Source organism: Loxodonta africana, chromosome 1, assembly GCF_030014295.1.
Source record: "Loxodonta africana isolate mLoxAfr1 chromosome 1, mLoxAfr1.hap2, whole genome shotgun sequence".
Lineage (NCBI taxonomy): Eukaryota > Metazoa > Chordata > Mammalia > Proboscidea > Elephantidae > Loxodonta > Loxodonta africana.
Window position 1 is genome coordinate 109,972,925 of NC_087342.1, and position 26,717 is coordinate 109,999,641.

Consider the following 26,717-nt stretch of genomic DNA (forward strand, 5'->3'; position numbering starts at 1 on the left):
TAGTCATCTAGTGCTACTGTAACAGAAATGCAAGTAGAGGGCTTTAACAGAGAGAAATTTAGTTCTTCACAGTACAGTAGGTGGAAAGTCCAAATCCAGGAGAAGGCCTTCTCTCTGTGTTGGTTCTGCAGCAAGGTCCTTGTCCTCTATCTTCCCCTGGTCGAGGAGCTTCTCAGGTGCAGGGACCCAGGGTCCAAAGGACATGCTCTGCTCCCAGTGCTGCTTTCTTGCTGATATGACGTCCCCTCTCTGCTAGCTCCCCTTTCCTTTTATCTCTTGAGAGATAAAAGGTAGTACAGGCCATACTTCGGGAAACTCCCTTTACATTGGATCCCACCCTAATCCTCTTTAATAAGAAATTACAATCACAAAATGGAGGACAACCACAGAATACTGGGAATCAGGGCTTAACCAAGTTGATCACACATTTTTTCGGGGACATAATTCAATCCATGACACACAGGGAACCCGAAATGTAAAGGGAAAAGGGGAGAGTGCTGACACATTGTGGGGATTGCAACCAATATCACAAAATAACTTGTGTATAAATTTTTGAATAAGAAACTAATTTGCACTGTAAACTTTCACCTAAAAAAAAAAAATTAAAAAAAAAAGAAAAGAATAACCATATGTAAATTTTAGGACACTATGACCAAGCTCCCACACCAACCCCCGGCACATGAAAATGGTATCTGGAGATAAATAATAGGTGTCTGGCACAGAATGCCCTGGTGGCACAGTGGTTAAGCATTCAGCTACTAACCAAAAGGTCAGCAGTTCGAATCTACCAGGCACTCTGTGGGAGCCCTATGGGACAGTTCTAGTCTGCCTATAGGGTTGCTGTGAGTTGGAATCGACTTGATGGCAATGAGTTTTTATAGTGGGCACACAATGGGTTTCACTAATTGTGCTCATTTTCCTCTTTCCCCTCCATATTCACAAGAGTCAAAAACCTATGAAACTGTTTCCTCTCTAGAATGTGCTAGAGGATCAATACCAACCTTTCTTCACAGGACACCTGCCTGCAAACAGGACATGAGGAAAGGTGGAGTGTGGTTAGAACCCTAACCTTCTAAGGCTGGTAAATGGGAGGCAGCCAGGTGCTTCATGGCTGCCTCACTCCTTTAGTACCAGCAATGGGAACAAAAAGAAGGGCTGGATAAGTCATGGGCCTGACCTGGAGCCAGTTCTGTGCTCTTACTTTGGCCTGGTGCTTGGCACCTGCAGAGAAGAGAGAGAATCTGACATGAGCTTCCAGAAAGGCTGGTTGGTGTTTGGATCGTGCTGCTGCTGACCTCCTCTGGAGGGAAGGGGCACCTCAGAGCCTGCCATGTGGACCCATTTGATGCTGGGGTGGCATTACTCAAACCAACCTTCCCCCAGGAACCACTAATCACAATCATGAAGCTTTCTTCATTCCCATCTTCCTCTGGGACCATTTGGTTCCCAACCCTGACTCGAAGAGCTCTGAAGTTCCATTCTGGAGCCAATCTCCAGGGGGCGCCCCTATCTTCAGAAGGGTCGTGTCCTGGAGGTACCTGGAGTTGTGGGACAGGCTTGGGCCTTGGAGAGTCCTTCCCATGCCACTGGGTAACAGGGGTCCAATATGTGCCACAGGGCTGTATGTGCCAGGGTGCTGAGTCATGCCTGATGACTCAGCATTCTGAGGAAGTGAAGAGGGGCTAGACTCTTCTGGGAAGCATGGAAGTTCAGCCCGAAGGCATGTCTTTGGGTGACATTTTTAAAAGTCAGTCGACCTGCATATGTGCCTTGGGGACCTTTTAAGAAAAGTAATCCTGTCACATACAGGATTAGTTGTAGGGAAATCTTCAAAGTAGATAATTTTTCCAGTACTACCTCACCTTCCCGTGGGTACCGGATGAACTGTGCCCTGCCCTTCCTGATCCTTCTGATGACATCCTAGACGTCTAAGGCTTAGAACTCTCCCTGGAGTCTCAATACGACCTGCTCTGTGGTCAATAGAGCCCCTGATACCTTCCCTGTAGTCAACCTCCCTCTGCCTTTCAAAGCAATAGTTAACTTGACTGACTAAAAATTTCTTATTTGCATAATATTTGAGTTTACAGAACGTGTTCATATAAAATACATCAGTCTGACAACAGTCCTGAGAGTAAAATGAGGGCCAAGGTAAGGGAGAAAAGATGTCTTTCTGGTCCAGGAGCTGTGTTCTTTCACTATGCCACACTAAGAAGACCTCAATCAAGCTCATTCTCTGAGAAATAAAGCTTATGGAACTTCCCCTCTCCTGGGGAAGAAGAGGAGCTATGATTTTACAGGGCCAATGTGCCCGTGATCTGTGGAAGATTTCCAATTGCGTGGCTTTCAGGTCAGGTTGGAAGGGCAGGAGTTATATGGAAGGGAGGTATTTGGGGACTGCAGAATTCTGTGACCCTTTCCACCCTCACTGTCGTATGTGAAGGAAGCCCTTTGGAGGCCAGCTCAGATTATGTGGTGTGCCCTGTGTTTTAAATTTGCTTTCCTACACTGGGGTCAGTACACAGAAGGCAGCAGGGGTAAATAGCTTATTCTATCCAGTGTAGTGGCCTCAAGGCACATGTGGCTCCAGACTTGAAGTGTGACTAGTCCCAACTGAGATGGCCTGTAGGTGTAAAACATACAATGCATTTTGGAGGCTTAAGTACAAAAAACAAAATGTCTCATTAATATTTTACATTTCTTACATGTTGAAATGAGAATATTTTGGATATATTGGGTTATATAAAGAAAGTTTGGAAATGAATTTCACTCATTTACTTTCTTCCATGTGCCTAATGTGTGCCGTGTGTGTTTTAAATATGCAGATGTCCCCAGTATGGAGTGTTGCATGCAGGACGCAGGTGGCAGAATTTCTGGGGAGGGTTAAAGGATGTGAAGGGCCCAGGATGGGACATTTGGACTTTTTTTTTTTAAGGACCAGAAGGCCAGAAATACCAAACCTTAGAGGCGTGGCTGTCACCTATGTGCTCAGGCCTCTGATCGTTGGCCTAAGTGTCACTTTACCTGATACGCCAGACACACGCCACACGCAGAAAGGTTATCAGCCTCTGAGGTGGCTGCCTCTTTTCATTTAAACAATCAAGACTTTCCCACCAGTGTCCGTTCCTTGAATTTCAGCACAGCTGCAGGCCATCTTCATGGGCGAGGTGACTTTTCTCATGTTTGCATATTCAGCAGACAGGATATAAAAATAGCAAGGAGATATTTGCAGCACAGGGGCTGGATTACCGATACTGCCAGAGACCCTTCTAAGTGATTACCATTTGGCACAGGGAAATGTTCACAGGTCACATCTCCACTGCTAACCCCTCGTACAGATTCTGCAGAGCAGTGTTGGGCCCTTAATTTGTTTTGTTTGTTTTTTAGACAATTTGATGAGACACCAGGACTAATCCTCTCTGCTTGAGTGTGGATGGGATCAGTAAATATGATAGACTGTGTCTCCCTTGGTCAGATTACATTATATGGCAAGGGTAAAGAAATTCTGCAGATGTAATTAAGGTCCTCAGTCAGTTGACTTTGATTTAATCTCAAGGGAGATTATCTGGAGTGGTCCAGACCTAATCAGGTGAGCCTTTCAAAAGAAGGTTTAGAGCTCAGAGATAGAAGAAGTCAGAGAGACTTGAAGCAGGAGAGAAGCTCTCCTGTTGGCCTTAAGGAACCAATCTGCCATGTTGTGGAAAGGGCCACATGGCTTGGAATGGCAGGCGGTCTCTAAGAGTTGAGGGCCTCAGTCCAACAAGCGCAATTAATGAACTTGGAAGATGACTCAAATCTGCAGATGAGACCACAGTCTGGTTGATACTTTGATTTCAGCCTGGTGAGACGCTGAACATTGAACCCAGCTAACTGTGCCCAGGGAGCCCTGGTAGTGTAGTGGTTAAGCACTTGGCTGCTAACAGAAAGGTTGGCAGTTCAAATCCACCAGTTGCTCCGTGGGAGAAAGATGAAGCAATCTGCTTGCACAAAGATTACCGCCTTGGGAACTCTATGGGCCCGTTCTACCCTGTCCTCGACAACAGTGGGTTTGGTTTTCTTTTGGTTAGCTGTGCCCAGACTTCTGACCTACAGAAACTGTGAGATAACAAATGAATGTTGTTTTAAGCTCCTAAATTTGTGACGTTACACAGCAAGAGAAAACTAATATAGTAAATATAGGGTCACATTGCAAATATATGGAAACCCTGGTGGCGTAGTGGTTAAGTGCTATGGCTGCTAACCAAAAGGTCAGCAGTTCAAATCCACCAGGTACTCCTTGGAAACTCTATGGTGCAGTTCTACTCTGTCCTATAGGGTTGCTATGAGTCAGAATTGGCTTGACAGCAGTGGGTTTTGCAAATATATAGTATCTGCTAGTAAAAGAATTCATGGAGTTGCATTTTCAGCTGTCAAAGAAAATTTGAACCAAGCCACACACCAGTGTCAGAGCAGAACTTTACTTATTTTGTTTCACAGGCAGTTAGGTTCTGATAGCTTTACTTCAAGAACTATTGTTAAACCCCTGTAACTGCTGAATTACCACATGCCAAGTAGGGGTGTGGATGGTGTGAGGAAAGACAGCAGCCTTTCAGCCAGCCGAGCTCAGCTGTGAACTTCCGGCACACCTTATGCCTGGAAAATGGAAGGGATCATTCACTGTTTGGAGAACGGAGTTAAATTCTGGTTGATGTAGGGAAGCCTGATACAGCAGTAGTAGCGAACCACAAAAGATCATAGAGTTTATATAAAGAAAGCTTCACAAGATCTGATTAGATTGTTTATTGTTACAAGCATGGAAAGGAAACACAGCTGTATGCTGGTATACTATTAAGACATGACTTAAAATCCCAAGTCACAATTTTAGAAGGCTACAGCACCTAATCTCAAAATTAACATCTTTGAAATAGTAGGACACTATTTCCTGTTGGTTTCAAAAAAATACATAGGAATGATATATCCACTCTAAACTTCCCCTTTGTTTTGGCCACCTGGGAATCAGACTTCTGTTGGCTTGAGTCTCTAGGCTTTCTCTTTGGGATGCAGACATTAGCATCACATGCCACGAATAAAATCCATTTTACCCCCTGGGACCACTCTCATTTCCTTTTGTCTTCACAAATGACTACGAACTTTCTGCTCCACTCAGAATAACTCCTTCCACCTCCCACCTGCACTTAATTGTTACTATAATCTTTCTCATCTCCATATAACTTCTTTGTTTTTTTCTGAAATCTTCCAACGCTGACCTCTCTGACGTTCCCTATACAAACAACAAAAGGCTATGACTTCACACAGTGTATCTTGATTTCTGGCCTTAGCACCTACATCCTGAAAACCCCACAGACCTTGATTTACCTCTTTCCCTGTATAACCAATAAGAAGTGGATATGAAGATGGCAGATACATGACTCATTCAAGAGATGACAGACTTGGATGTGTTACCCTGGATTTGTAATATTCCCAGAGAATATCTCTGTAGTTTATATTGCTTGTTTGTGAACGTACCAATCCCACAATCTCTGAGGAATTAGCACAGGTTCCCTTTTGGAAGAAAACTGATTTAATGGAAGTTCCCTTGATGGAAAGATATTTTGGCACACGGAACCAATTTCTCTCACTGGGAGATGTCGGGAACATGGGGAATCACTGAGCCCTTTACAAGGAAAGTCCCTGCTTCTCACTCTGCTCCCATGTCAGAACCAAACCTTCCTCCTTCCCTCAGAAATTTTCTACCAATAGTCTTGCAATCCTTGCTGATTTAGAGTTGATAACCTCAGGGCCAAGTGAGGCTCCTGCTTTCATACAATTTACAGAATCATGGACTACTGTTCTCTTTCATAGTTTTGAATTCTACTGCTTATTTTAAGATCTTTTTGGGAAAGTACAGTGGTTGAATTATGTATCTTGCATTTGGGCAGAAAACCAGCAAGTATTTCTCCAATTTTTTGTTTCCATGTTTTTTCTGGAATTGGATCTAGTATTGTGGCTTGCAAGGTGGTGGCACATGCTTGTTGGTGTGTGTGTGTGTGTGTGTGGTGGGGATATGCCAACCACCACTTGGTTAATGGATGTGGGCAGAGGTCCAGGTCTACATCCTATGGAACTTTCAATTAGCGGAGGCTCCCCTTCACAACATCAACCACAATGATTCCCAAGGGGTTGAGGTTGGTGGAAGGTCAGTGTGTCTTATTCCTTTGCATTTTTTAAATACGAGAACCAGTGCCTACTCAAGAGCGCTCCCTGACTGATGACGTCAAGATTGCCAGGCTAATGTTGTGCTTAACCCTGGCTCAGTTCTCCCTGATACAACTCCAGACACCAACTCTAATTCCACAGTAGTCATTCTTTCCCTAGAATCTAATTCCAATTCAGCTGATCTTTCAACCTAGCCCCTACCTCTGTCTTCTTGATACTGAGCTCCGCCCAAAGTTGATAATTCCCTGGTGAACTTCGTCTGCATCTCACAGACTAAGACTCATTTCCTGTAGGGACTTTAAATAACACACTATTCAGCTGGGAAAGTGATGTGACAATTCTTAGACAAACGTGGGAGTAAATGTCTACATCATTTTGCGAATATGTAGAAATAAGGAGCTCCTCTACTTTAACCATTATTAGGACTCCTGTCAATCCCACTTACACCCATTCCTCTCCCTCCCCATGAATAAAAGAGAAGAGGAAACATAATGTAAAACAAAAAATACAGGGAAGAAAGTTTTAAAGAGCATATTAAAAGAAAACTCTTCGAACCTCAATACATGCTTGTGGAATCTCAACTTCTTTGGTCCCATCTTCTTAAAGCCTGGGCCCCTTTATGTTCTCAGTCCTCACGAAGACCACACAGCCCAGATTGCTCCCAAGTAGACCCACATTTTTTATTGTCTTATTTTCCCCTTGGAGTCAGACTTTGATTTGGAATATAAGGTAGGTGTATCTACAGCACCTAGTTTAGCTTTAATATGGATGCAATTGTAATAAATATTTGTAATTTTTACATGAAATGAACACACAATTCTCAAACAATCAGTTTCTTAGGAAAAGCTCTGTCATCTGTTCATAAGTTCAAGTGTCATTAGGAACATGAAATCACCAGCTATAAAAACTTCTCTCTGGGAGTGTTCCAAGTGGTTGGAAAAAAACACAAATTAGACGATATGAAAATCTTAATGTATTGGTCTGGCAACTTAAGGACTGAAAGAGGTAATACATAGGGAGCTAAACAACACACCAAGGGCCATTCAATCTACAGTAACAATAACAGTAACAACAACAATAACAACATGCAATGCTACAAGATTATTAAAATCTATTCTATAATGCACAGAGAAGTACCTGGTTAAAGCTGTTAAACATGAGAGTTGGGGTCTCTTTTCAGTGCAATATATCAAATTTGGCAATTCTTAAGTATCAAAAATATATATTTTTATTTTCGAAACGTGGAACTAAAATATATGGCTTTGCTGATCAACTGAAGAATATTTGGAGTCTGGGGCAGTTCTACTCTATCCTATAGGGTTGCTATGAGTCAGAATCGACTCGATGGGACTGGGTTTTGGGTTTAGGTAGTGCAAACGGTTAAGGAGCTGGCTGCTAACTGAAAGGCTGATGGTTCGAGTCCACACAGAGGTGTCTAAGAAGGAAGGTCTGGTGACCTACTTCCAAATACGCAGCCACTGAAAACTCTGTGGAGCACAGTTCTGCTCTGTCACACAGGGAGTCACCATGAGCTGGGGTCAATTTGATGGCAAATGGTTTATTGGTTATAGAAAATTTGATCAGTAGTTTGTTCCTGCGTGGATTAGATAAAGTATCTTTATCCCACTTTCTCTGCAGGTTCATTCCACTTAGCTCAAATCTTAACACACAAAGGTAGATATGAATGTGTTTACCATCAGGGAAATCATGTTTCCTTCCACGCATCTCCTGTAAATATTATTATCCATTTGAAGCATCCTCATAATGTAATTTCTTTTCAATCTGCTCCACTGCTTTTGATTTTTTCTGTTGGCTATGAAAATACCAAGCTCTTTTCCTATGGCTTACATCCAGTTTTCATTTTTGAGCCATTTTCTATTCTTAATGTTGCAATATCTATCTGAGTAGTTACATTAGATCATTAACATGGACATCTTAACATGTGGTCCTTAATGTTGTGCTTCCTTATTCTTCTCTTTTTTCATCTTGCCTTCCTTCCTTCCTAGATAGAACTCACCGGAATGTTTTCTTAAGTACTAACCTGTTACTTATTATTTTAATGGAAGCTTATCTTTGTGCCCAACGTGTGAAAAGTGAAAATGTCTCTTCAAAATTCTATTTTACAATATAGACAGAGAAGCTGGGCCTGGGGGGGAGGGGGGTGGGGCTTGAGTTTCACTTAAATACTATACACATTTGGTGTCACATGAAAAGGGAGGGAAGCAAACACAAACATAAAAATTACTTTTAGTCTGTCTTTACAAAAAAACCTTCCTTAATGAAAAAGTCTTTTCAGCATCTACTCCCAAAAGCCTGCTGAGCAAACATTTTACCCATAACTTTGGAAAAGATCTCTTCTTTCTGAGCACATCCACTGTTTTCAAGAGGGCACATGGGTTGGATTTTCCTGTTCTTAGTTGAGCAATGAGTAAGCACTGGATGAGTTTTCCAGGGATGAGCTGGTTGTTTCTGGGGTGGAAACATTGTACGTTCCTGCAAAACAGAGCCGCAGCCCAGCCTTAAAGACAAGCCTTCCTGGCCACCAGCGTGTGAACATCTTCTAGTGGTCCAGTAGGGAGCTTCGGTGCAAGAGCCAGGTAAGCTTGGCCAAGCCTGGAAATCAACCCATGCCTGCCTGCCTCCCACATCCCAGAAGTGCCAGAGAACAAACAAGGGTGTCGTTCTCAAACATGCATTGCAGCCGACAAGCACTATTTCACATCATACCAGCAGCCAGATTTCTACAAAGAAAGGAAGATCTCAACGTGGGCAGCTGCTCCACATGCTGCCACATGCATGGACTGGGGACACCACATGAGGAACCTCCCTGGTCCCCTTGGGCTATGGTGACTTGGGGAAGATCTTGGGAGAGGCCTGAAGGCCGAGCTGAAAGGCAAGGGTCTACAAAGGGAAGATAAGAGAAAATCTCTGGGGAAGGAAAGGTAGGACCAGAAAAGATGCAGAAGTCAGGGGACAACCCAAAGTGCCGAGAGCCGGTGCAGCAGGGAAGGCAGCATCTGAGCAATGGCAATGTCAGCACAAAGGCGGGGTGGGGTGGGATGGGGGGCTGAGTGTCGACGACAGTGGGGAGTGTGTGGTGGACAAGGGGAGGGACACAGTGCCCACCCTACCATCAGATTCGTGAACTGCCACAGCTAACAAGGTTTCCATCATTGCTGGGAGGGGTCTTTGGGGCTGCCAACAACATAAACCAAAGTTACAGTGATTATGGAACCCTCAAATGGGCCAGTGTAGGGGCTGTATCAATGACCCTTGAAAAGCCATCAAGTGACAATGACCAGGTATCTCAGGCTCTGATATCCAGCTGATATCAGAAACAGAGCCCCCGCTCCAACATTTATCTGATTCAGAAACCAGAAACATATTTGTTTAGCCTTACATACGGCATAATTTTGATTCCGTAGAATTATTTCATAGAGTTTTTATTATTTTCACTTTCAGGCAAATGGCAGATGTGCACTGGCAGAGGGTAATCTAGTTCTAACACAGACAGATTATTTGATCATTTCACAACAGGCAGAATCCATGACCTTCAAATCAAAAGTGAAGGTCCTCCAGTTTCATGAATCATTCACTAAATGAATGTAGAAACTACCAAGTTCTCCAGAGTTTTAGCAATTCATAGGTATTCTCAAAGCTTGCTTTCATATGAAAGGTCTTGGTCTGGAAGACTCTGCATTTGTGCGTTCTGCTCAGTTTCAAGAAGCTGGAAGGAATTCGAGTGCTTATTTTCCTGGGGAGATGGTGGCATGGGGTGGGCATTTCAATTTGCCAGAAGAGCTGACAGCCATTGCCCAAAGTCATTGATACTATTATCTCCTATTTCCAAGATGGAAATTTTAACTGTGCATATTTCTAATAGAAAAGTCATCTAGGATGATCCCTCATATATCCATGGACAGTATTATAAACGTCAGTGTGAAAAAACAAACACGCTCCAAAAAGGAAAAGAAACCCACAGCATGGGATCCTGTGGTAGGGTTTTCTAAGGAAATTTGTTGCTGCTCAGTGACGCAGAAATGGTACCTACCTATTTCAACTGAACATGAGTGAGAAAAGAACTTGGTGCTTGCCAAGGCCAGCAATTTAAGGTTCTCATTTTCATGACTGATGCAGTTTTGAAAGGCAGCTCTTACAAGGCTTGTCTAGATTCTCCAAATCTTATTCTTCATGAGTTATTATTGGTTGCCCACGGAAGGCAGGTGCCCTCTGTACCAGCCTACTGATGGTTTGGGAAAATGAAGTAAGTTCCTATATTTAACCTCTTCCCAAATGAGGTCATTGCAGGCACATCCATGAGGAGTATATGTGTGTGTGTGTGTGGAGCGGGGAGGGTAGAGCTGGGGTTGAGAGTGAAGGACTTCAGTCTCCCCTATCAGGGGCAAGCTTATTCTAGTTAACCAGTAGGCACCTAGAGGTCGCTACATACCTGTTTTACCAAACAAATTATTAAATCTTCTTGATATTGGAGAACTCATAGAAAATACAGGTGTGGACGAACCTAGGGATGTTGACTAGAAGAGAGAGAGAAAAGACAAAGAGCAAATTTGTTAGACCAACATAAACCACAAACAAAACCCATTTCCATTGAGCCGATTCCAACTCACAGCCACCCTATAGGACAGAGTAGAACTTCCCCATAGAATTTCCAAGGAGCAGCTGGTGGATTCAAACTACCGACCTTTTGGTTAACAGCCAAACTCTTAACCACTGCGCCACCAGGGTTCCTAGACCAATGTCCAAACAAACCAAAAAAAAAAAAAAAAAAAAAGCTAGCTGCTGTCAGAGTCCGTTCTGCTTGCTGCCCTCTAGTGGTCACTGCCTGCCTCTCTAGTTCCACTCCCTTAGATGGCCTAGATGAGCTGAATCAGAACTTCAAACAAATCAAGCAGGAGAGCCACCTTGAGATACTCGAATCTTATCACTAATATCGATAAAGAAAATACATGGTTTGTTGGTTTACAGGTTTCTAGTACTTCTGACATGCGAAAGACAGTCAAATATATTCAAGCGTAATATTTATTTTCTGGATGGTGCAAATGATTAATGCATTTGGCTGCTAACCAAAAGGTTGGAGGGTTCAGTCCACCCGGAGGTACCTTGGAAGAAAGGCCTAGCAATCTTCTTCTGAAAAATCTGCCACTGAAAACCCTGTGGAGCACAGTTCTACTCTGATACATATGCAGTAAGGTAAGGTATTTTCCAAAATGAACTGCAGAAAAATCCTAAAAAACCCCAAAACCCAGTGCCATCGAGTCGATTCTGACTGCTAGCGACCCTATAGGACAGGGTAGAATTGCCCCATAGAGTTTCCAAGGAGCACCTGGTGGATTCGACTGATCATTATTCCTCAAATTGCTTTCTTTAATACCTTGAATTCCCCTAGGAGATTTTTTTATCATTGAAAGATTGAATTTAACCTTCACTTATGTCATCTGTGCTATTCAAATCCGTATTTAAAGAGGTGAAGGTAGCATCTTAATGATGGCACCATGGCTGTGTTTAACAGGTAGAATGAGGCAAGAACCAAAATAACTGAATAATCTATGCTAAAAGGAGTTGTGGAGGAATAGGGGTTTGTGACTGCAATGTATTTAAACCCAATGATCCAAATTCTAAGATAAATATTTAGCATTCTCTACTTCACCTTATTAGTGGAATGCTCTAGGACACAAAATGGAAATTCGCCACAGAGAAAAGGTTTACCTTTGAGTGCTGTGAAGACCATCTTGACAGTGAAAACTTGTTCAGCAAAGCTTCCTGTACCTGCATTGTTTAAGAGAAGAAATTGTCAGTCCAACTCACCATGAGTACCATAAATTTCTAGAAACATGAAATTGTCATTGTTCTTACCTTCTGATCCCAGAGACATCCAAACAGTAAAATGAATAATCCCTGGGTAAAGGATTGGGAAGAAATGCATTTTAATTATATTCTATGGTCCAGTAACATACATAAGTGAGTGTGTGTGTGTATGCATGTATATATAGAATATAGAATAAATATGTAATATTTATTATATATACTATTGTCAAACAAAACAGGAAGCATTATTAACCTGGCATTGGATTGATACTACCTCTTTCCCCATCTGAGTTTATGGAACAAGTCCAGTACATGATAACGTTGAAAAGGTCCACACCAAGGGACCTTAAATGCTATAATGTCATAAAGGTATTTTCCCCCAACTTTGAATGGGATGTCCTGCTGGTATGGCACTAACTGTACTTGTATCTGCATTACCCCTCCCGTGGCTATCATGAGGATGCTGGGCCTGGGACAGGATAATTAGTCTTTTCCGACCAAGCTGTATTATGAAGGTCAGTAGGTACGAGCCTATAGCTTGTAGTCATGGGCCCAGCAGCGGAAGTTATGGTTTGCATGGTCTTGGCACAAGTGTCCAAGGGACAACGCCTCAACTTTCCCTGCAGACCCCCTGCCTCTTCACCAGCTCACAGGGCCCTCCATGCTTGGGCAGCTTTGCCTATCCTTACCACCCCTCCACTGAGTGAATCAGTGTTATTCACTCCCTTCCTGGTGCTCCAAAGGCTTGTTGTCTGTACCTCTGTTACAGCTCTTGTAACGATCCAGCTTTCATTATAATTAGTTATGTGCTACAAGACAGAGAAAATGATCTTGTTCATTTTTGCATAATCCAGCAAGTGTCTGGTTTATACAGAGCATTTTCTATTTTATTCATCAGCATAACTTCCAGACAATCCACCATGTAGTACAGAGTATTCATTTCACTCACCAAATGTTTATTGAGCACCTACTCTGAGCCAAGGTATTTATTAGGCACAGTGTTACAATGGTTAGCGAGCTCGGCTGCTAACCAAAGGGTTGGACATTGGAGTCTACCCAGAGGTACCGCAAAAGAAAGGCCTGGTGATCTGCTTCTGAAAAATCAGCCATTGAAAACCCGTTGGAACACATTCTACTTGGACACACACAGGGTTGTGATGAGTTAGAGTCAACTTGATGGCAACTGGTTTGAGGGATACGGTTATGAGCGAGACAGATGTGATCCCTATGTTCGCAAAGACAGAACTCATTGAATACTTATGGAAATTAACTGGAGAGATTACTTGGTTTAATAGTGATGTTTTCATTTAGGCAATAATAAACTGCTTCAAAATAATGTTGGCTAAACAGCAAAGTCCAGGGTAGTGAAGAGCCTTTCTTCCTGCCTATATTATTAGGAACTTTGCCAGGGCATTTAGAAGAGAGTTGCACACGCAACTAGATTATAATGCCGGTGATAAAAGGAATGAACGTCTACGGGGGCAGAGGGATGTGTCCTTTCTATCTTATCGAGTTCTTGTAATTACTGCTCTTTAAGGCTAAGGCCTCCTCTGGACTAAAATCCTTCCTCATTCCTACTCCTGTTTGTGTTTCTATCGTTAATTCTTCCCACCAGAATAGATACTTCCTGAAAGCCCTACACTGAGAACTTACCTGGAAGGCATTGAGGAGGGTAAACACAATATGGAACACAGCATTGCTACCCTGGAACACGGTGGCAAGACCAAAGCCCCAGGTGAGCCCCAAGAGTGGCGTAAGGACCCCAATGCTCTTGCTGATCTGAAACAGGCTGCTCTTCTCCTGCTTGCTTGGCTTGTCTCCAATGGAAGGCCTCAGGATCTTGGTGATGACCACAACCGTGATGGTCACGTTCACCACCACAATGATCAGTGCTGGGATGACAAAAGCCAGCAGGGCCTTGGTGTCCTCCCAGTTGAGCCAACAGGCATTTTTCCTTGTGTAGACTTCCTGTGGCTGGGTGGCCCCCACCGTGATGACTGAAATGACAAGAGGGCAGCCATAGCCAAGGGAGAAAGCAATGGCTTTCTGGGTGGACCTGCTTGCGTCATGCAGAATGAAAACCAGACGGTAGAAAAGCATAAGACCCAGTGTCAGCATCCAGAAGAAAACGCTGAGGTAGAAGAAGTGAATGAAGAAGGTGGCGGCCACACAGGCAGTTTCGTTGAGTGGATAGTGATGGTCATGGACGGTGGCAGCCACAATGAACCAGATATCAGCAACTAGAAGGGAAGCGGCAATGTTCACGATGCAGATGTGGCGCATATAGGATGTCCGGTTCTTGGTCACTGATTTCCAGACCACAGCTTCCACCACCAGACAGGCTGCTAAGCTCAGGATGGAAAAGCCCAACCCAATGTAAGAAATGATATCCAGTAGTATTTTCAGGAGAGAACCAGGGTTTGGGGAGTCAGGGGACATGAGTATGGAGAATGATGTTAGGTGATCACAGGTACAGGAGACATTGTCCCCATCTACTTCTTTAACATAGCACCCATCACTGTCCCACCCCCCTGTGTGATTGGCGAGGTTGAAGTTCCAGAAGACACATCGTGGTACCCCACCTGAAGGGTTGTTGTTCTTAAAAGTCATTGAAATCCTGAATGGCATGGTTATATGGTAGCTGACAGTGGTTGTCATCACTAAGCTATTTGCAAAATTCTCTCCCTGAAAGTCCCTAGTAAGAATAGTTTTTAGAGTTGGGAAAGCCACTGTGACAATAGATGAATCTGGCTGCAAGCTTTCCAACCGGGGCTTGTCAATAACTACTTTGCCCCAAAGGGCAGTGTCTGAGAAAACAAAGCTCTGTTTGTAGTTTTTTGGGTGGCCAGTTTTGATGACTATGCCCCTCATCTGCACATTAGTGTGGGAGATGGACAAAACGGTGCTCTCTCCTGACTGTAACACCCGGGAAAACCGCTCCACTGAATCCAGTAGCCGTGAACTCTCATTGGTCTGTTGCTGTTGTAAAATCTTCCAGGTGCTCAAGATGGGCTCTCCAAGAATGACGTTAACCGTAGAGAGAATGTGCTGCAATTGAGATGGCATGGGATCAAACCAACCAAATTCTTTCAATCATAAAAGAGCCCCCCCCCCCAAAAAAAACAGTATCCCCCTGGAAAGAAGCTGGTTGAGTGGGAAAGAGGAAAGGAGCAGAGAGAAAGATAAGGCATCACAGACTGGGAGGCTCTGTGACCTGTCTTCTTATGGCAGGGAACTGGCAGAGGATGGATTCCTAAACCTATGGGCTTTAACTAGTTAGCAGTAGTGGCAATGTAAACTACCCCCCACCACCCACTAAGGGCACTTCAGCAGGCTGGCAGAGACATTTATTAATTGTTTTATTATTACTTTTTTTTTTTTTTTTTTAAATCTCAAGCCTGTAAAGGTTTTTTTTTTCGTAAATGTGATTTTACCTGCAAGGGTGAGGAAGTCTCAAATGACCCTCTCAAACCCTGCATATCAAATGAGCTATGTGAGTGTTGTCCAAAGCATCTTTCATCTTTCTTTTAGGCCATATAATTTGCTTCTTTCTCCTACAAACTTGGGCTCACCATTTTCCTTTGTGACTGGCCCTTCTTTGCCTCTGGGAGGATGTCCCCTTTGGGCTCTATTACCCAATCAGCTTGCCAGTTGGCCTCTAGAAGGGTTCTACCAATGGCAGGCACTGGCAGATGGTAAGGTGGGAGGAGAGACAAGTTGGAATATATTTTCACACTACCCACCACCATCCCCAGCCTCCTCATTGCATCTCTGGCAACAGCTATGCTCTTCCAAGACTATAGCTCCTGCTGAGTGGTCCCTCCTACAAGGCTTCAGCTCTCACTTGGCTCTAGAAGCACTATTTTCTCTGCTTTCTCTTTTAGTCCTGGAGGTAGTAGTGGCTTCCATATGGTGCTGGTCTCTGGGTGCCTCATCACCCCTTGTTTGTTCTTTAATGCTGGCTTCACTTCTGTAAGCATTCTTTCTTTAAAGCCTCTGTCTTTAAACAACTGTGGGTGAATTCTCTTTCCTCCCTGAATGCTGATTGCTTTAAAGCTCATATTTAGTGCTAGATCTTTGAGAATCCCACCTCATACATATTCTGAAAATGTTTTATCCCTAGCTCTTCTGGAAGCAGGTAAGAATTAATTTTATTTTAATGAAGAAATCAAAGCAGAGATTCACTAAAGAAATCTTCTTAAGATCCCAAAATGAATTTTGGAAACATTCTCCAATATCCTAAAGCCATAGCTGGCAGAACATGCTATATATGTGACTATATGGTCATACTACCCATAGTATTACATTACTTGGAAAAGTTAAAGAAGCAGGAATGGTGATGAATTATGTTTCTTGACCTTAAGTACTGAGTGATGAAAAGGCGAGACCCAAAATCTTGGAAGGGTAAACTCACCGTCATCATTTCTGAGTTCACTTGGGTTGGAACTGTTGAGAGCAAATCAAGGATGTTAATAATGGCCCCCAGATTACCAGGGGATGAGCTGATTTCATGTTCCACCTTGTTTGTGCTAATAGATAGATTATGAAGGTATGCAGAGAGCTTCTCATCCTGAGAGGGGCTCTTGATCAAAGCCTAGTGAAACCAAAACCAAAAAAAAAAAAAAGTCATCGAATTCTGTTGATCCAGCCATGACACGTCACATCACATCCATAGCATCCTTTTTTCTCCACTCCCATTGTCAATGCTTATTACAGACACTTCTGCTTTCTAGATATCTCCAATCTCTCCCTCATCTAACTCACCAGAATGATATTCATGACATATACAACAACAGTGTGCTACTCCTTTGATATTCAGAGGTTTACCTATGCCCAGAGGAAAAGATCAACACCTTTTTGCCTGTGTTCACTCACCTTTCAGTGGCCTGATACTTGGTACATAATTGACACTCAATACAGATTTGATAATCAAAGAAATTCAAAGTTCTTGATGAATAGATCTTTACATTTCAAATTATCATCTCTTACTGCCACTCACCTCTCTGAAGCTTCTGCCCTACCCGAACTGGTCTACTTACTGTGCTCAGAACACAGCTGTCTCTTTTTCATCTCTAGGTTTTTATTCATGCTGTCCACCATCTAGAATGCTTTTCCACCCCTGTCTCCTTTCCAAATGCTGCTTGTCTACCAAGACCCAGTTCAAAGAGTCTCCCTCCCTGGGAAGTTTTTCCAAGGTAACCTAGACTCATTCTTTCGTCTGAACCCATTGCCTATTCTGTCCCTTTTGCATGTGCTTGCAGTTGCATCCCATGTTCTGTTGGAATAACTTGCTTGTCTCTTCAACTACCTGTGTCTGCTCTTCAGAATGGAGTATTATCCAAGACCTCACTCACTGAAGGGGAAGAGTAAGACATATGTCAACCTGATGACTGATTGAAAAGAGAATGTAGGTAGATGTGATTGCTAGAGAACTAGATTAAAGCTCAGAAAAATTGTTACTTGGATGGTCTGCATGGAGGCACGTTTGGCACTCTTTGCTTTTTCTCATGTCACTTAATCTGCTGATGAATAGCCTAACTGTCCATCTCAGTTTACCTGAAATAGTTCTGTTTTATATCTGCTGTCCTAGCCTAATCATTAATACTGCCCCACTTTGATGCTCAAAAGTGTCCAGGTTTGGGTGATAATTACATAGTCACCCTATGTATAAATACCATACCTCTGTCTTCTAACTATCTAATTCCTTTCCAGTTGCCACTGAGTCAACTGAAACTCATGGCCACCCATGTTTGTCAGAGTAGAACTGTGCTCCACCTGGTTTTCAGTGGCTGATTTTTCAGAAGAAGGACATCAGGCCTTTCTTCTGAGGCACTCTGGGTGGACTTGAACCTCCAACCTTTGAGTTAGCAGCTGGGTCCACTGGTACCACCCAGGACTCCATCTAACTTTTACTTTTAATAAAAGAATGAGCTCACGTTCTATCTTCTCCACAATGCCTTTGGTGAGTGTTCCAACCCAGCAGAGTTCCTTCCTCTGAATGTGTAAGTACTTGTTTTATTTAACATACTCTACATCTGTGACATTTCTGCTGATGTCATTTGGTGTTTTAATTTCAAAATCTCTTCAATTAAATTGCAAGCTCCTTAACAACATGTACCAGGTATTATATTTCTTTTTAGCTTTCTTAGACCCCATAAAGTCTAGCACAGTGCAAGTCAGTTAATCTGGCACATAGTAGGTTTTCAATAAATGTATGTTGAATGGATAAATTAAATACAGCATGATAGACCAGCATGCCCCATTCCACTGAAAATACATCTAAAAAACCAAAGACAAATCTGTTGCCATCAAGTTGATTCCAACTCACTCATAGGACAGAATAGAACTTCCCCATAGGGTTTCTAAGGTGTGGCTGGTGGGTTCGAACTGCCGACTTTTTGGTTAGCAGCTGAGCTCTTAACGACTGCACCACCAGGGTTCCATAATAGGCATCTAGAATTGGCATCAGGGCCCAACTTTGAATTTAAATTACAATTTCTAACTTTCTCAATTAAAATAATTTATATCCCCCATGTTTCATCCATCAAGGTCCAACTCAAAGATTTTCAAGCAGAACTACCTGAATAGCCTAGCCAAAAGTTAACACACACAACTACCCAACTGGATTATATTATCTGCGAAATCAGAGGCCAAGTTCTGATTTACCTTTTTACCTGTCAACACCATAAGAATGCTTTACACACAGTAGGTATTTTAGTGAATACAGTAGGAGACCAGAGGAGAGACAGAAGATAATTAGATAAAACACATCAGTTCTGATTTACCTTTTTACCTGTCAACACCATAAGAATGCTTTACACACAGTAGGTATTTTAGTGAATACAGTAGGAGACCAGAGGAGAGACAGAAGATAATTAGATAAAACACATCAGTTCTGATTTACCTTTTTACCTGTCAACACCATAAGAATGCTTTACACACAGTAGGTATTTTAGTGAATACAGTAGGAGACCAGAGGAGAGACAGAAGATAATTAGATAAAACACATCAGTAGCACCTCCTTTCTTCAGTTTTTCTTCCAGTGATGAGAGGATTTGGTACTGTTTGTCTGAGGATGTCACATTCACTGTAACTCCGAACTGGTTGCCTCACCAGAATCTACTTACTGAAGCTTGAGGAATTTTAGGAGACTCTGACATACAACAAATGAAGTGTGATGTGACATTTAATTATTTTTGATGGAAAGAAAGGAATTTTCTCCTGCCACGTAGCAGTAAGCTCTATTCCAGGTAAGAGAGGCAGGGTACCTCCTTTTATAGAACTATAGAATCTAAGGATTGAGGAAATCTTAGACCTCTGAAAGTATAAAGCCCAACTTTTTATTTTTTGCATTGATGAAACTTATTTTATATATTGTTCCTCTTGCTAAAAAGGTTAGCGTTATTTGCTTGATCTCAAAATAATTCAAAGGAGAGCAGTAACAGAGAAGATAATACCATCTACCCCTTGAAGAAATTGGAAACAAGGTCCTGAGAAGCTAAAGTCAAGGTATACAGGTGGTCCTAGAGTAGAACACATACTTTGTTACTGCCATATTTATATGTAAGCATTCTAAAGCTTTTCTAGGGTTGCATCTTCTTTGGAAATGAGCAAATAAAAGGAGCTTTCAAAGCAACACAAACCAACCCAAGGCCCATTTTCCTAAGGGCTGAGAAGTATGCTAACCCAGAGAGATATCCCCAGGGAACTCAAAGTCAAATGTTTAAGGATCACCTTGGTCCGGCTGAGCAGACTATTTATCGGGGCAGAGATGCAGTCATTCCTCTTCACCTTCCATGCAGAGCCTTCGCATTTGTAAGTGATGATTCCCCCAATGAGGCTGCCAGAGCTGCAGGGAACTTGTAAGAATTGGCATAGCTTCTGGATGACTTTCCCAGGCGCCCCGACGCCTATTACGGTATCTCGGCATGTGATGTTTATCTCTGTTTGGGAAACGTGGCAACAAAGGGACAATTGAGAGGAGGAGGAAAGATAGTGGATATACAGTCAGGTCTAGGTAGAATTTTGACATCTGAATTCATTTTTTTCTGTTTACTTTCAATTTCTTTATTTTACCCCTGATTTTCCAAAGCTCCTCCCTGCTTTCCACATAAACTTAACTTCCTTAGTCTGCACATGCTTTTCCTAACAGAATTTATCTCCTCCATGCCTCATCCCACTCTTAGTCTCCAAGAATCTTCTCTTGTGTGGGAAAGCAAAACCATGAAAGAAGGTAAGAGAATCACCTGGGAAGATACTGAACACCACCCCCCCCCACCCCTTTTCCAGGCTTTCTATAGCCCAAGCAAATCAGAATCTCTAGAGGTGGGATTCAGGCCTCTGTATTTTTTTGTTTCTTAGATGATTCTAATGTGCAGCCAAGGCCCAGAAGCATTGCCTCAACCCAAAGACATAATTAGTGGTGGAAATTTCAGGCACCCATGAAGGAGCCCTGATGGTGCAGTTGTTAAGCACTTGGCTGCTACCCAAAAGGTCGGTGATTTGAACCCACCAGCCACTCCATGGAAGAAAGAAGTGGCAATCTACTCCTGTAAAGGTTAAGGCCTTGGAAACCCTATGGGACAGTTCTACTCTGTCCTATAGGGTCACTATGAGTCAGAATCCACTCCATGACAATGAGTTTGATTTTCTTAATGATCTGAGTACTTCAGGCAATCTCTTTAAGCATTTGTTCCTTCTGGCTTCCCTTAAAGATGAATCTTTTTCACCTTTTCTCAAGACCAGACCTGAATGGGGAAATGACATTTGTTGTAGAGTCTCTGGATTTCCAGGGAACCTTTGCTCTTTGATGAAGGAACAGCCCCCTCCCTCACCAGCTTTTCTATTTAGCATTAATTGAGATCTTAGCCATTGTATGAAAATCTTAAAACGAATGAATATGCTTTGCTGGGAAAAGGAAGTAGAAGTGGACTTGGTACGAAGAAAGAGAAGAACAAAGACAAGTGAATAAAACATGTTGAGCCTAGCCTAAGATAGAGGGCAAATGAGGAGGTGACCTGGGCTGCCCCTTGCAGGGTCTCAGGGCACAGTGACTCCGAGAGAGAGGGAACTCTAAACTGCTTCCTGCTTTGGTGTCTACGGCCCAGTTACCAATCATTGTCAGAACAACCACAAATCAAACAGGACACATCAACAAGCTGCGTGATAGAGCCATGGAATCCTTCTGATATCAGGGGACCATTACTGGGAAGACTTCTGGAGGGACTGCTAGTGGCAAAAGTCCAGGATCATAGTTTATCCACTTGACTCTCTTGCTACTGAGGAGAGCTCTTCAGCATAAATTATTACAGAAATGGCTCCACAAATCATGACCTTTTATGTTGAAAACATTTTATGAGGGCATGTTGGCTCAGATCGGAAAGACTGTTGCCTATTCCTTATAGATGCATTCTTTTCATGTAACCTTGTTTCAGGAACGCAGTGGTAGTGGAGACACCCTTCCTTTGCTGTAACATGAAGGGAAAGTCTCAGCCACACATAGATACTGTCCACACTTATCTGCCCAGTGAACTGCTGAGCCTCCCAGACTCAGCAAAAACATGATTTCATCTGCAAGGATTTCTTGACCACTTCCTCCCCACCTGTCTCACCAGCAGAGTTAAACCCTCCTCCCTGGCTGCCCATAACATCTCTACTTCAGCATGCACCACTCTATAGGTGATAACATTTTTTATCACACCCACCTCTCCCCTAAGATGAGGCAAGTGAACATGGCTTATTTACTTTTAAATGCCCCATGCTTAGGCCAAGGCCTCCCACATTGAAGATGCTCAGCATACATTTATTTAGTGAATGAATGAGAGTATAAATGAATAAACGAATTTCTGCTTATGACTATAACACTTTAAAGTAATTTCAAATGCCCTTACCAGGAACCAGATTAAGCTTCATAGATGGACTCCGGACAGAAGTGTTGGCAGCATTGGTGAAGTGACAAAACACCTCAATATTTTCTGGACACCAGGAAGTTGAGTGTGCCATGATACTCTCACTGTGTGTGTAGCACACTTGCTTTTCATTAACTACTTTTGCTAAAGAAAAAGTTATAGAAAGAATTAAGTCACAAGATGAGTAGCAAAAGCACAAACTTTGTTATGATGATGCTATATGGATAAACCTGTCCAAAACTTATGTTTCTAATTATGCTCCGTATTAATTCTATATCTTTATTTTCTCAGAAATGAGCCACATTCATTTTTTTTTAATTGTGCTGTAGGTGAAAGTTTACAGCTCAAGTTAATTTCTTGTACAAAAATTTATACACATATTGTTATGTGACACTAGTTGCAATCCCTATAATGTGATAATACACTCCCCTTTTCCATCCCAGGTTTCCTGTGTCCATTCCTGGCTCTTTCTGCCTTCTCAACCTCCCTCTGGACAGCAGCCACCCATTTAGTCTCATGTTTTTTTTTTTTTTATATCTGCTTAAACTAAGAAGCGCACTCTTTGAGAGTATTATTTTATGTTTTACAGTCCAGTCTAATCTTTGTCTGAAGAGTTGGCTTTGGGAATGGTTTTAGTTCTGGGTTAACAGAGCAACCGGAGGACATGTCTTTGAGATTTCCTCCAGTCTCAGTCAGACCATTAAGTCTGGCCTTTTTACGTGAATTTGAGTTCTACACCACACTTTTCTCCTCCTCCATCAGGGACCCTCTGTTGTGTTCCCTGTCAGGGCGGTCATTGGTGGTAGCTGGGCACCATCTAGTTCTGGTTTCAGGCTGATGGAGTCTCTGGTTTATGTGGCCCTTTGTCTATTGGGCTAACATTTTCCTTGTGTCTTTCGTGTTCTTTATTCTCCTCTGGTCCAGGTGGGTTGGGATCAATTGATGCATCTTAGATGGTCACTGGAAAGTGTTTAAGACTCCAGGTGCCACTCGTCAAAGTGGGATGCAAAACATTTTCTTAATAAACTTTGTTATACCTATCGACCTAGATGTCCCCTAAAACCATGATCCCCATACACCAGACCCTGCTACTCTGTTCCTTGAAGTGTTTGGCTGTGTTCAGGAAACTTCTTAGCTTTTGGTTTAGTCCCATGCCACATTCATTTTTAACATGATTTTATTTATTTACTCTTTTTTTTTTTTTTACCTCTGGCTCTCTGGCTCTTAGATAAGAATAAATCCATATTTGCATGTGCGCTAGCCAAAATTTTACCTCTGCCTTCCTTGACTCCAAATCTGTGCCCACACATTTTTTGACAATCAGAATCTCTTTCCAGCATCCCTCTATCTACCCAAGTCTCATTTATCCTATCCTGCCTTCACCACACTGGTTAATATCGACTTCTTTATGGATTTTCTCCTCCACTAGACCGTGTGCTCCTGAAGAGCAAGTCCTCATTCTTATTTACCATTGCATCTTCCAGTGCCTAGCTCAATGTCTGAAACATAGAAAGAACTGGATGCAATGCATATTGAATACAGAATGTTGAAATGTTTTAATATTTCAATATCCAGATTGATTTCATTCCCCTGTAGCTTACAGCCTTCTCTAAAGACTCCAGTTTTTATTGGGTCTCTGCTTTTCTGAACTTCCAATGTTCTTTCAATCTGTATTATTTATTTAGGATAATTAATTTTATATACATTGGCTTTTACGACATGGACCCCTCCAGATATTAACACATGTGCCCCAGTTTGTTTTTCTCCTTCTTGCTGCCTAATATGTTGCTTTGCATTGAGAAGGTCCTCAATGGACAGTTGTTGAAAGAATGAATGAGCTTTTAAAACCCTCATGAAGGTGTCTATCTTTTAAGAGCTTATATTTGATCGTGGAAATCCTAAAAGATCTGGATCGAGAGGTACCATCTACCAGTGAAGATCTAAATTTGTTTTTTTGCCAGGCGCCATGTGGTGCTACCAGTGGACCACTGGACCACTTTAATATCTCAGTTTGGAGTTTTCTGAACCACACAGGCAGGATAAATTCAAGCCCCAAGCTTTGTTGAGGGCAGGACAGTTACAATTCTCAAGGAGAATTTTTCCCACCTAGAGATGAGGCCAAGATCTAATGTCTCACAGATAGATTTTGTTTTTCTAGGCTACTCTTCCAGTGAACATGAAACCCGTTACGAGTCCCGACATCGTGCAGGCTGGGGTCGGGTGGGTGGGGGTGCCTCAGCTATAGCTTAGGGGGCGAGGCCTTTTCTTTATGCCCCTCACCACCTTAAAACCCAGGATTCTGGGCTTCTGATACTGGTAAAGTTCAGGGAACATATCATTAGATAAAGCTTACACCTCTATTTTTCTTTCCCTCTATGTTTTTGGCCCTTGATTATTTGTCTTACTTTCTTGCATGCCCAGCTACGCATTTAAATGCATTTTTGTGTTATTTTTATAGCCCGTCTAGGTGTTCCATGGAGAAAGGGGCTATCAGGCTACATCTATTCTGCCATATTGAGGAAGTGAGAATCCCATAAAGGTATGTTAATACTGTCTTCAACAGCTCCCACAGCTTCCAAGCTGTTATCCATATACCAATACAGAGCAGAAGGTAACAGGGCTTGTGGATTCTGCTCTGTTACATTCTGTTTCTCACACTGTCCCTTTGTTTTTTACTCCCTATTTTGAAGAGTGAGAATCCAGGAGGGGAGTTTCTGTTGTATGCTCTGTTATACACAGAGTTGCTATGAGTTGGAGCCTACTTGACGGCATCTAACAACAACATTTTAAGAGAAATTTTTTAGACTCCATATACTTGAAATAATATTGCCCAAACAATTCAGCAGTTGTCCTCTTACCTGCTGGAAAGAAAAAGGAACCCATTTGGAAAGTAACTTTGTAGTCTTCATCCTCCTCTATGCAGCACTTAAAGCTGTAGGAGCCATTGCATGGAACTGCAACTTCCAAAGGATCAATCAAGATATTTGCTTGTAGAGGCAGCGGGTGAACAATGACATCCTTGGTTGCAATACTATATGAATTTTTATATTTAAATATACAGTGATAGGTTCCTGAGTAGAGGGAAGCAAACATAAGATGTAATAAGATAACCATTCCTAAAAGTCCATTTGCTGGGAAGGTTAAGAGAAAAAGCTCCCTGTCAAGTTTGTACAAGGGCACAGTACACCTGCCTGAATGCTAAAGGAGAAAATGCTTGGCCAGCTCCCCTCCTGGATTCTCCATGTCTTTGAAGAATGAACCAACAGCCACCCAAGTATTACATACCTTTGAATAGATTTAAGTGGCTTATACAAGTTCACACAGCTTGTTTCAAACCAGGAACTGGGTTTCAAACCTGGTTCCTGAATCCTACTCCAAGGTTCTTTCACCAACCCAGGGCATAAATGATAATTCTGGCATGTGTTGGGATGGGAATTTCTTTGAAGAGAATTATTGGCCTGATAGAACGTTGTGGTGTTGTGACCTCCACTCTTCACCCAGCCCATGCCTGGATCTCTCAGGCTGCAGGACATCATGGCATCAGGAGTGTGGTGAGAGGGAGAGAGAGAGAGAGCTCTTGGGAGAGCTTGACCTGTGAACTTTGATCTATAATTCTATTTAAACCCCATTGTTGTCAAGCCAATTGCAGCTCATAGCAACCCCATGTGTTACAGAGTAGCCCGGCTCCACAGGATTTTCTTGGCTGTAATCTATGAAAACAGTAGGCCAGACCTTTCTTCCATGGAGCCACTGGGTGAGTTTGAACTGCTGTTCTTTAGGTCAGCAGCTGATAGCAAACCACTTGTGCCAGGTAGGGACCTTCTGACTCAACCTAGAAAATTCTAAAGACAGGGGTATTGGTAGATCTTGCTGGAGTGTTGAGAGGGCTGCAGGAGCAGTACCCCGTATACCTAGTGTTTGGAAAGTGGTTGGGTTGAGCTTTGAAAGAACCTTGTCTAAGTGGACATTATGCTAGGGACCATCAGAGAATGACCCACCATTTGAGCAGCTGCTTGGAAACAGTATGGTAAGATTATAAATGCCACCTTCAGTAAATTAAGACCCTTCCCTTTCTTCCCATTTCTTCTCTTTGCCGCAAACCTGTAGGAACCAGGAGCAACAGCTGCCTGGTGGGAAAGAGGTATAACAAGGAGACTGAAGAAGCTCCTTTCAACTCCTTTCTGCCTTGTTATGGGGGAGGTGAAATTTAAATTGGATATAAAATGAAAGGATGGTAGATCTAGATCAGAATAGGTTTTTCAGTACCTGAGTACTGGACTGTTCTAACAGTGTACTGTGACCAGAAAAGCTGTGGGCTCTCCTAAGTTATAACTCAGCAGTAGGAAAGAGCAATTGGACACAGCAGGTTTGAGATCAGCCTTGAAGAAAACATTCCCACTTCCTGGGAAGTTCAGCCCAAATAATAACACTATTTCTATAATGTTGCCTAGAACTTACATGAACTTAAATAAAATGTAGGACTTGCAGGATCTCGAGTGAGTTCTATAGTTAATTAAAGGCAACAGAGTAGAGTGGTTAAGAGCCAGCCACCAGAGCCAGACAGTCTGGCACTACCATTTACCAGATGTATAACCTTGGGTAGTTACTTAACCTCATGGGGTCTTGGTTTCCTCATATGTAACTTGGGGATAATAATAGCAATATCCTCAAGGTTTATTGTAATAAATAAATTAATACATTTAAACAGTTAGCACAGTACATATTACATAGTAAGTGCTCAATAAATGATAGCTGTTATTATGGCAGCCCTGACTAGCAGCTTCCCTTTGC

At 42.5% G+C, this 26,717-nt stretch overlaps 1 protein-coding gene across 3 annotated transcripts in view; it reads right to left on the minus strand.

Annotated features, from left to right (window-relative positions):
- Positions 1–3,730: 3,730 nt before the first annotated feature.
- The window catches only part of ADGRF5 (adhesion G protein-coupled receptor F5), a 129,482-nt gene continuing 106,495 nt past the window's right edge, over positions 3,731–26,717 (minus strand). For 2 of the 3 annotated variants that reach the window (XM_023545169.2, XM_023545153.2), the window contains 9 exons: positions 24,785–24,997; positions 21,909–22,070; positions 19,753–19,961; positions 16,433–16,612; positions 13,672–15,066; positions 12,067–12,108; positions 11,920–11,979; positions 10,643–10,727; positions 3,731–8,685 (listed from right to left, as the gene is read on the minus strand). In XM_023545169.2, the coding sequence (XP_023400937.1) occupies positions 8,606–8,685; positions 10,643–10,727; positions 11,920–11,979; positions 12,067–12,108; positions 13,672–15,066; positions 16,433–16,612; positions 19,753–19,961; positions 21,909–22,070; positions 24,785–24,997 (2,426 nt within the window). In that variant the 3' untranslated portion in view covers positions 3,731–8,605. The remainder of the gene's footprint in view (positions 8,686–10,642; positions 10,728–11,919; positions 11,980–12,066; positions 12,109–13,671; positions 15,067–16,432; positions 16,613–19,752; positions 19,962–21,908; positions 22,071–24,784; positions 24,998–26,717) is intronic. The other variant, XM_023545162.2, reaches the window with a different exon arrangement.